The sequence below is a fragment of the Erythrolamprus reginae genome, chromosome 6, assembly GCF_031021105.1.
Source record: "Erythrolamprus reginae isolate rEryReg1 chromosome 6, rEryReg1.hap1, whole genome shotgun sequence".
NCBI lineage: Eukaryota > Metazoa > Chordata > Lepidosauria > Squamata > Dipsadidae > Erythrolamprus > Erythrolamprus reginae.
Genome location: NC_091955.1, coordinates 82,622,625 through 82,633,969, shown reverse-complemented (window position 1 = coordinate 82,633,969; position 11,345 = coordinate 82,622,625). Strand labels below are relative to the sequence as shown.

At 39.7% G+C, this 11,345-nt stretch overlaps 1 protein-coding gene across 1 annotated transcript in view; it reads right to left on the bottom strand.

Moving 5' to 3' along the window:
- Positions 1-10,973, bottom strand: part of B4GALNT3 (beta-1,4-N-acetyl-galactosaminyltransferase 3) — a 41,685-nt gene extending 30,712 nt beyond the window's left edge. The window contains exons 1-7 of the mRNA XM_070754974.1: positions 10,835-10,973; positions 9,320-9,423; positions 7,536-7,613; positions 4,535-4,630; positions 3,946-4,036; positions 2,717-2,817; positions 806-873 (exon numbers count right to left, since the gene is read on the bottom strand). Coding sequence (XP_070611075.1) covers positions 806-873; positions 2,717-2,817; positions 3,946-4,036; positions 4,535-4,630; positions 7,536-7,613; positions 9,320-9,423; positions 10,835-10,973 — 677 coding nt within the window. The remainder of the gene's footprint in view (positions 1-805; positions 874-2,716; positions 2,818-3,945; positions 4,037-4,534; positions 4,631-7,535; positions 7,614-9,319; positions 9,424-10,834) is intronic.
- Between the last annotated feature and the right edge of the window lie 372 nt (positions 10,974-11,345).

Sequence of the window (11,345 nt, the reverse complement as noted above, 5' to 3'; positions counted from 1 at the left end):
AACCAACCAACCAACCAACCAACCAACCAACCAACCAACCAACCAACCAACTAAATGAATGAATGAATAAATAAATACATTGAAGGATGGCATAAATCTGTCTCATTCATGAGTTAGGAACAAGATGACAGCCAGCCCAAAGAAAATTGGTGCAAACAAGATATTGCCATAAGGTGTTTATGCCAAGGATAGGTGCAAATAGGGAAACAGCCCAGGGGAAAAGTGAGTTCAATAATTTGGGATCCTTGGTGCTCTCTGAGCTTGGTGTTTTTCTTGCAGACGTTTCATTATCACACTAGGTAACAGCATCAGTGCCAGCACATTAGCACTAGTGATGCTACTAGTGATGCTATTTAGTTTAGTAATGTGATGTCTGCAGGAAAATCACCAAACTCAGAGAGCACCAGGGATCCCACGGTTCAACCTGAATCTCTTCTCTTCTATTGCAGTGTTTCCCAACCTTGGCAACTTGAAGATATCTGGACTTCAACTCCCAAAATTCCCCAGCCAACACTGTTCTATTGGATAAATAGATGTGCAGAAAATTGCACTACTGGCCACTAGGGGGCAGTCTGAAATTATTTTGAGCAAGTAAAAAACTCCATTTGCAAACATTCTGAAGTCACAGTGATTTAGAAATATTAAAACACACACAGACACACAGAGAGAGAGAGAGAGAGAGAGAGAGAGAGAGAGAGGCAAAAGACTTGCAAACTGATTTTAAGATAGGAAAGAAGATACGGCTACCTGGATTGCATCCAGTTGAGTAATGTACAAAACAGAATTAAAATCTCAGTTTACTCACTTCACGAGCCTTGACTTTTGGCTCCTGAATTTCCCAAATTCACCTGGTGCCGTCCACTCTTTTCCAGTCTGAACAAAGACACAAAACAACCCTTTTAAGTTTGGCTTCAGTCTCAATAAAGCCAGAACACTTCTACCGCCACCCCTCACTATGTCATTGTATACAAGAGATTAACCACCCATTAAATAACATAATAAACATCTTCAATGGTAGTTAAAAACAGGAATGCTCTTGATTGCTACTTGCTCTTGGCCCTAGAGACAGAACAGCTGGGTGAGAGATATAAAGAAGAGATGAACTGCAGAAGTGGAAGAGGTTATCCAGCTGCTAGATTTGAAATTTGCTAAGGTGTCATTCTTGACTGACCCACATTTAGATGGGTGTAGTGACTGAGTAAATGGGGCCAAAAGGAGAAGCAGAGACAGCCAAAACTATGAGCTATAAATATTGAATGAATATATACAGGCATGCGTGCGTGAATGAATGAAATAAGACATTTTGAGAGCTGGCTAACATAGACAAAAACCATGAAAATTTTAGAAGGCAGGATAGTCTGCTCTTACACCTTGCGTTACCGTTTTTAAAATTTTATAAAATAAAAAACCCTGTTTTTAAAACATCCAAATACTTTCTAAATGTGACTTCGTAGGACAACAATCCATAAATGTAAATTTATAACATTCTGCCTATTTTTCATTATCATCTTCATTTGCGTTACCCAAACATCACAAGAGAGTTTATTTTTGTAGCTAAATTAGAGTTAGAATCCCTATGGCCCTTGAATTAATACATCCAACACGTTACAAACATATGTGGTTATGACACGTTGCTATGATATATACCCTTAACTTTTCTGGAGGTCTATGTTATGTTGGATGTCTGTAGATAATAGAATTCAATGGGAACTATTTTACATTATTTTTTCATTATATTTTCAACAGCTTTTCCCATTTTGTATCCTGCTACAAAATCTGACAGTTGGTATCTCTGGTCTCTGTACTAGTCCCAGATAATTCTATAATTCTTAATACACTATGGGATACCATTCAAAAATAGACATAAAGATGTAATGGTTGAAGCATTAATTAATCTCAGTTGTAAATTGATACAGTAAAATCGTACTGATATTCAAGTGTACAGTAGCCTATCTTTGAACTGGTCCAAAGACTGGCTACAAAAATGGTGGAAGGTCTTAAGCATAAAACTTATCAGGAAAGACTTAATGAACTCAATCTGTATAGTCTGGAGGACAGAAGGAAAAGGGGGGACATGATCGAAACATTTAAATAGGTTAAAGGGTTAAAAGTGTTTTTAATAGGAAAGTGAACACAAGAACAGTGGGCACAATCTGAAGTTAGTTGGGGGAAAGATCAGAAGTAACGTGAGAAAATATTATTTTACTGAAAGAGTAGTACTGTAGATGCTTTAAACCAACTTTCAGCAGCCATGGTTGATAAATCCATAGTAACTGAATTTGAACAGGCGTGAGATAAACATGTATCCATCCTAAGATAAAATACAGGAAATAGTATAAGGGCAGACCAGATGGACCATGAGGTCTTTTTTCTACCGTCAATCTTCTATGTTTCTATGCTTCTAATATTTATTAATTTATACATACAACCAATTCCTTCTTTTCTTTTCAAATGTAGCAATAGCACTTAGGCTTATATACAGCTCTCTCTAAGTTGTTTACAAAGTCAGCATATTGCCCCCAACAATCTGCATTCTCATTTTACTACTTGTAAGGATGGAAGGCTGAGTCAACCTTGAGCCTGGTGAGATTTGCACTGCCAAATTGCAGGCGGACCGCAAGAGGCAAAAGTAGCCTGTAGTACTGCACTCTAACCACTGCGACACCAAGTGTATGTTGTACATGAAATAAATAATTGAAAGAACGTGGTTGATCACCTTGCCTACGCTGGCCATCAGTTGTAGCTCTGAGATGTTTTTTCCTTGGCTCAGCCAAAACTCGGCATTGTCATCAGCCCCAATCGCAAACTGAAACATACCTACAGAAATTCAAAAACAAAACTGGATTTAAAAGTAAGAATATTTTTTTTTATATGGAAAATGGTGTCCCACGCCTGTGGAAGCAGAATGATGTATCTTTGATTAAAAATATCATCTCTATTGAATGATATAATGATATTTCTTTAATATTTCACAGCGCAAGAATCTGCAAACATTGGAATAAATCCAATAGCAGTGCAAACGGTTAAACCTTGTGATATGTATACTGTACTGCTCAAAAAATAAATAAAGGGAACCCTCAAATAACACATCCTAGATCTGAATGAATGAAATATTCTCGTTGAATACTTTGTTCTCTACAAAGTTGAGTGTGCACAACAGCATGTGAAATTGATTGTCCTTCAGTGGACAGTTTGATTTTGCAGAAGTTTGATTTACTTGGAGTTATATTTTGTTGTTTAAGTGTTTATAACACATTAAGTGTTTATAACACATTCTAGATCTGAATGAATGAAATATTCTCATTGAATACTTTATTCTGTACAATGTTCACTGTGCTGACGACATGTGAAATTGATTGTCAATCAGTGTTGCTTCCTAAATGGACAGTTTGATTTCACAGAAGTTTGATTTATTTGGAGTTATATTGTGTTGTTCCCTTTATTTTTTTGAGCAGTGTACATTAAAAAAACCACAAACAGATAACCATATAAGATATATACAGACATATGTTCAAGGACAACAACTAAGGTAAAGTGTTACAGATATAACATTTTACGCATGTACATAATTACAATTTGTAGTTTATTTATCTATTAGTAATCTATTTGTTGTTATTCATGAATCTCCCTCTCTCTCTCTCTCTCTCTCTCTCTCTCTGTACATATGTATGTATTTTACATAGAAGACATGGAAACAAGCTGGAATTTAGGTTGCAGATGGTAGTTCATCCCTGCTGGCACCAGAGCAATATGTATCTCCTCCAACCATCCGTATCTTGGAAGATAAAATTGAATCTGAATGTTTCATTTTCCTTTATATTTTTTGAGCAATAGATAAAGGACACATTCATAGTGTTATCTAAAAGCTATGGAAGCCTCTTAGATCCAAGCTATTCCATACTTGTAAAGTTGGTTGTAATGCAGCCAATTCTACTCTCCCCTTACCATCCTTGTATGGGTGCAAGTAACCAAAGATCCGCAAACCATAGTTTCTCCATTTGGGTGATACTGCTAGCTTCTTCAAAGTAGTCCGTGTCTAGAAGTATAAGAAAAAAAAGAAAAGGTTAGCATTGCTGAATTGAGCTGGAGTAAGATAAAGGAATGGAGTAGAAAGAACAAAAGAGTGTTGGTGTGACATGGGCTTCCCCAAGTATGCCCATGTCACACCAACACTCCGCAGTCTGCATTGGTTGCCAATCAATTTCCGGTCACAATTGTGCTGACCCCCAATCATAAGTCTAGCGCCAATTCTCCTAACAGAGCTTTAAGCTGATTGGCAAGAAGGTCAGAGGGACACACCCACTGTATACACCGGATTGGTCGGATTGTAAAAATACGTTCCAAGGCGCCAGAATAGAAGCTTTAGTTCCTAACACCATGGGAAATTTGTCTTTTCCGACGGTCTTAGGGGACCCCTGTGAAATGGTCATTCGACCCCCAAAGGAATCCTGACCCCCAGGTGGAGAACCACTGATGTATGTGATTGCTAGGAGTTGAAAACATCCTTTATCAATGGGACTAAAAGGATACTCACATGAGGATACAAAGGAAAGTGAAGGTTTCTCCTCAATTGTTCAATAGATGCACCACACCAGTCTTCAAAAACATGAAGATTTACTTGACCTTGGAGCTGCAAACATGGTAAAAGGTTTTGTTATCAAAACACCACTATTACATTATTTTACAACTAAATGGCTAAAGATTAACAAGATAAACAAGACACTCAGGAAGGCTACATGGCATTTTATATTTCCTCCATGAAAATGTCATCAACTAGGGCAGGGGTAGGCAAAGTTGACTCTTCTATGACATGTGGACTTCAACTCCCAGAATTCCTGAGCTAGCATGATTGGCTCAGGAATTCTGGGAGTTGAAGTCCACAAGTCAACAAGAGCCAACTTTGCCTACTCCTTAACTAGGGTGATTACAAGTTGTGATTCTCAACCTGTGTGTTAGGACCATTGGAGGTCCACCTGGGTACTGCAAATAGACCACATTCCAAGCAGTGAAATAGATTTTTTTTATTTTTAAAAAATGCCCAAAATCTTGTGGGATTCTCAAATCAGAATAATTTCAAATAGGAACACAATAATCTTATTTATTTATTTTTATTTATTATTTTTTATTAATTAGATTTCTATGCCTGCCTTCTCACAGATTCAGGGTGGTTCACAGCAAAATAGATACAAAAATATGCAATGTATAAGAAATCTAATTTAAAACATTTCTAAAACCCAATGTGGTACCTCGACATACGAGTTTAATTCGTTCCAGACCCGAGCTCGTAAGTCGATCAACTCGCATGTCGAACGAATGCCTTTAGACTTTGTTTTTCGCGCCGAGATAACTGGAAGCAAGGAGATTCTTGCGCCACCTAGTGGAAGCTCGGCTCGCATCCTGAATTTGAGCTCGGGTGTCAAACAGAAATTTCGCTTGCGTCGCGGCTCGTAACTTGGAATACTCGCATGTGGAGCAGCTCGTATCTAGAGGTACTACTGTACTTTTAAAAAGTCATCAACATTCATTTGATATAATAATAATAATAATTTATTAGATATATATGCTGCCCCTCTCCGAGGACTCGGAGTGGCTATACATTGGCCGCACCTAGATATAACATTCAACAGCCCCAATCCTGCTGGTCGAAATGAGTTGTTAAGGCCTTTAACTCAAATTGATCTAAATTTGATCCTGCACAAACCCAGGTTGTGAGTGTGACCTCTGTTTCTCCCAGGCCCCTCTTCAACACTGAGCGTGTGTCATCCCGCCCGTCAGGAGACCAATTGTCCCTAGATTATCCAGCTCTGTATAGGGGTTCTGCAGACTCTTGGGGATCAGCCGACTTTTTGAGACCATTTATGCCTCCAGCCTCAGAGGTCCACCTCGATTCTGGAGTTCAGGTCCTTCCCTCTATGTCAGGAGCTCCTGCTCTGGTAGCTCCTGTGTCCCTGGACCCAGCTAACCTACAGGTGCTGATAGCGGCGGTGGTGCAACAGGGCTTGGCCTGGCCTCATGTCTACAACATTCATTCATTTATTCATTCATTCATTCATTCATTTATTGGATTTGTATGCCGCCCCTCTCCGGAGACTCGGGGCGGCTAACGGCAATAATAAGACAGCATATAATAATAATCCAATACTAAAAACAATTAAAAACCCATTACAATAAAAACCAAACAGACATACAGACATACCATGCATAAAATTGTAAAAGCCTAGGGGGAAAGGGTATCTCAATTCCCCCATGCCTGGCAGCAGAGGTGGGTTTTAAGTAGCTTACGAAAGGCAAGGAGGGTGGGGGCAATTCTAATCTCTGGGGGGAGTTGGTTCCAGAGGGCCGGGGCCACCACAGAGAAGGCACCACAGAGATGTCTTCAGGCAGTGCTGGCTCTTCATCTTTGAAACAGAAATGAGCACTGCCCCCTAGAGTTGGGAACAACTAGCAAATATATGCAAGGGGAACCTTTACCCTTACCTTATTATATGTAACATCCTAAGCCACCTTTCCTCAACATGCCTGTCCTCCAGAAGTGTGAGACCTATAGGCATATCTTACACCTGGGCTTGCTGGGAATTTATCCAGAAAGCTCAGGTGAGTTAATAAAGATTCAGATAGCTATGCTGTTTAATTTTGATTCCTCGGTCCAAACTGTGCATTTTTTGAAAAAACTACTTTCTCTCTCCCCCACTCCCTCTTCCTCTGTCTCTGTCTCTCTCTCAAAAATAGTAAACAGATTGCCTGCAATCTCCTAGAGTTGCATCAAGTGAAGGGTGGAAAAGCTATTTTTTTCCTGCAATTTCAAATACACTAGATTTGGACCAAAAATATATAGGTTTAGCATAAGCACATTAAGGGGGTGGAATGGCTCAGTAGTTAAAGGCACTAATATCTTACTGCCATTTGTAGACCCTCTTGGTTTCACGCAGAGCATCATAAATATACCAGTCAAACTACATTGGCTGCTAATCAGTTTCCGGTCACAATTCAAAGTGTTAGTCATGACCTTTAAAACCCTACATGGCATTGGACCAGAGTACCTCTGGAACCGCCTGCTACCGCACGAATCCCAGCGACCGATAAGGTCCCACAGAGTTGGTCTTCTCCGGGTCCCGTCGACTAAACAATGTCATTTGGTGGGCCCCAGGGGAAGAGCCTTCTCTGTGGCGGCCCTGGCCCTCTGAAACCAACTCCCCCCAGAGATTAGAACTTCCCCCACCCTCCCTGTCTTTCGTAAACTACTCAAGACTCACTTATACCGCCAGGCATGGGGGAGCTGAGACACCTTTCCCCCAGGCTTTTTTATATTTTGTTTTATGTTTGGTATAAATGTGCTGTTTGTTTGTTTTAAAAAAATAATGATAGAGTTTTATATGTTTTTAAATATTAGATTTGTTCCACTGCTATATTGTTTTTATTACTGTTGTGAGCCGCCCTGAGTCTTCGGAGAGGGGCGGCATAGAAATCTAATTAATAATAATAATAATAATAATAATAATAATAATAATAATAATAAAAGATATAGAGAGTTTAACCTTGGAATTCCTAGAAGCAGTGCTCTCCAAGGCTGCAGAACTGGTCCTATTACTCCAGCTTTTTTGTTGCGTTTGGTTCTACATTCATCATAGGGAGAAACAAACAAAGAGTTGTAAAGATTTACAGATATTTGGAAATGCTGAATTCACACACGTATCTTCCCCCCTCCGCAAGATCTATCAGAGATTGCATGATATAGACATTATATCAATAAGAAAGATTAGCATCTAACTAATGTAAACTCCTGCTTTCTGCCTCTAAAAAAATGTGTTTCTCCCTTTTTGGAAGAAATATAATATTCTGCCTTTTTAATTGTCCTCAAAATACTTCATTCTTCTTGGGGTTGGGTTGGGGGCAGAGGTAGATTCCTATTACCACAAAATCTTGTGAGGGGGCGGGCGCACAAGAATTCGGCAATCTCTTTGCTTCCATGCATGTGCAGAGGCAAAAGATCACTGAAATCTCACACACGTACGTCCCCTGTGAGATTTTCCTTCCTGCGCATGCACAGAAGCAAAAACAGGCTCGGTCGCGCATGCGCGTACATAAGATAATCAAAGCTGCGTGCGCAGTGCAGTGATAGCTACCAATCTGGCATCCTTTATCCTAACGGTAGCAACCTGCGACTGGGCGGGGGGCTTCCCACACACCTTAGAATAGAATAGAATAGAATAGAATAGAATAGAATAGAATTTTATTGGCCAAGTGTGATTGGACACACAAGGAATTTGTCTTGGTGCATATGCTCTCAGCGTACATAAAATAAAATATACATTTGTCAAGAATCATGTGGTACGACACTTAATGATTGTCATAGGGGTCAAATAAGCAATGAAGAAGCAATATTAATAAAAATCTTAGGATATAAGCAACAAGTTACAGTCATACAGTCAACATGGGAGGAATTGGGTGATAGGAATGATGAGAAAAACTAGTAGAAGTGCAGATTTAGTAGTAAGTCTGACAGTGTTGAGGGAATTATTTGTTTAGTAGAGTGATGGCATTTGGAAAAAAACTGTTCTTGTGTCTAGTTGTCTTGGTGTGCAGTGCTCTGTAGCGACATTTTGAGGGTAGGAGTTGAAACAGTTTGTGTCCAGGATGTGAGGGGTCAGTAAATAGAGTCAAACTTTACCTGTTTAATGTTAAATGATTCATTTGGTGGGGGGGTTAATAACCTTTAATAACAAATCAAGATTACATTCCTTTCGCCACTATGTGAATCCATTGTTAAATTTGTTAGATGTGGCTTTTTTAGAAAATGCAGTTTTATAGACGTACAGTGTTCCCTCGATTTTCGCGGGTTCGAACTTTGCGAATAGCCTATACCACGGTTTTTCAAAAAATATTAATTTAAAAATACTTTGCAGGTTTTTTTCTATACCACGGTTTTTCCCGCCCGATGACATCATATGTCATCGCCAAACTAATAATTTTTGCAAATGAATAACCAAAAAAATAATTATTGTTAATAAATAATTATGTTTATAAATATCAGGATCACTAAGTGTCTTATTCAATGGTGAGTACCAGTAATAATGGTGAGTAATGTTAAGGGAATGGGAAATGGTAATTTAGGGGGTTAAAGTGTTACGGGATGGCTTGTGATGCTGTCCATAGCCAAAAATGGTGTATTTACTTCCACATCTCTACTTCGCGGAAATTCGACTTTCGCGGGCGGTCTCGGAACGCATCCCCCGTGAAAATCGAGGGAACACTGTATTTCAAAACTGTATCTGTTTTAACAACATCTCTTAATCTACACAAAGTTCTGTGTTCTGTTTACCTGAGTGTTCGTCTTTACAGGCAAATAGAATTTCAGACTTGGATCAACTCTCGGTTTGTTTTGGTCCTCCAGTGCTTTTGCCAGTTCACCCCAGCTACCATATCCTGCACAGACAAAAAAAGATAGTGAAATAAAATCCCTGTTTGTTTGTTTTTTAAAAGCAATATGATTATTGCAGAAGTATGAACCCTTACGCCTTTTTATGTGATGCAATGATATGTATGTGACATGTTCCATGCAATATGCGATGCCATGACAACATACAGCATACAGACGGGAAGTTGAACAACTATCCTTGTGGTGTGACCAGAACAATCTAGAACTGAACACACTCAAAACCGTAGAAATGGTGGTAGACTTTAGGAGAAACCCTTCCACCCTTCCACCTCTCACAATACTAGACAACACAGTATCAACAGTAGAGACCTTCAAATTTCTAGGTTCTATCATATCTCAAGACCTAAAATGGTCACCTAACATCAAAAACATCATCAAAAAAGCACAACAAAGAATGTTCTTTCTGCGCCAGCTCAGGAAGCTCAAACTGCCCAAGGAGCTGCTGATTCAGTTCTACAGAGGAATCATTGAGTCTGTCATCTGCACCTCTAAAACTGTCTGGTTTGGTGCTGCAACCCAACAGGACCGACACAGACTTCAGAGGACAATCAGAACTGCAGAAAAAGCAATTGCTGACAACCTACCTTCCATTGAGGACCTGTATACTGCACGAGTCAAAAAGAGGGCGGGGAAAATATTTACTGACCCCTCACATCCTGGACACAAACTGTTTCAACTCCTACCCTCAAAATGTCGCTACAGAGCACTGCACACCAAGACAACTAGACACAAGAACAGTATTTTTCCGAACGCCATCACTCTACTAAACAAATAATTCCCTCAACACTGTCAGACTTTCTACTAAATCTGCACTTCTATTCTACTAGTTTTTCTCAACATTCCTATCACCCATTTCCTCCCATGTTGACTGTATGACTGTAACTTGTTGCTTATATCCTAAGATTTTATTAATATTGCTTCTTCATTGCTTATTTGACCCCTATGACAATCATTAAGTGTTGTATCACATGATTCTTGACAAATGTATATTTTATTTTATGTACGCTGAGAGCATCTGCACCAAGACAAATTCCTTGTGTGTCCAATCACACTTGGCCAATAAATTTCTATTCTATTCTATTCTATTCTATTCTAAACAAAATGGTTAAAAACCTCTTTAACTGAAGGATGACCAATAGCATTAGCAGTAGCACTTAGAGTTATATACCGCTTCACAGTGCTTTATAGCTCTCTCTAAATGGTTTACAGAGTCAGCATATTGCCCTCAACAATCTGGGTCCTCATTTTACCACCTTGGAAGGATAGAAGGTTAAGTCAACCTTGAGCCTGGTGAGATTTGATCTGCCAAAACTGCTGGCAGCTGGTGATCAGCAGAAATAGCCTGCAGTACTGCACTCTAACCACTGTGCCACCGTGGCTCTTATGCTACGATCTGACCTACGATCAGGGGTGGGTTGCTACTGGTTTGCCAGTTTGGGCGAACTGGTAGTGGTGGTGGCAAGACGTTCCACCCATCTGTCAGGATGTCATCACACACAAAACCACTATTGCCCACGATATAACTTTGGTACCACATACCGTATGTGCTAATCTGGTAATAGACTCTTTCCTATATCAACATTTGTAATAAAAATTAATCCTTAAAAAGATGGACAGACTAGATGGACCATGGGCAGATGGGCAGACTAGATGGACCATGAGGTCTTTTTCTGCCGTCAGACTTCTATGTTTCTATGTTTCTAAGATTGCACAACCATTTGTCTGGAATGGTATAAGGCCGTGATGGCAAACCTATGGCATGGGTGCCACAGTTGGCACATGGAGCTATATCTGAGGGCATGCAAGGTGTTGCCCTATGTCAGCTCCAGCACATGTTCACAGTGGCCAGTTGAATTTCAGCCTTCCAGGGGCCGGGGGAGGCCATTTTTGCCTTCTCTGGGCCTCAGGA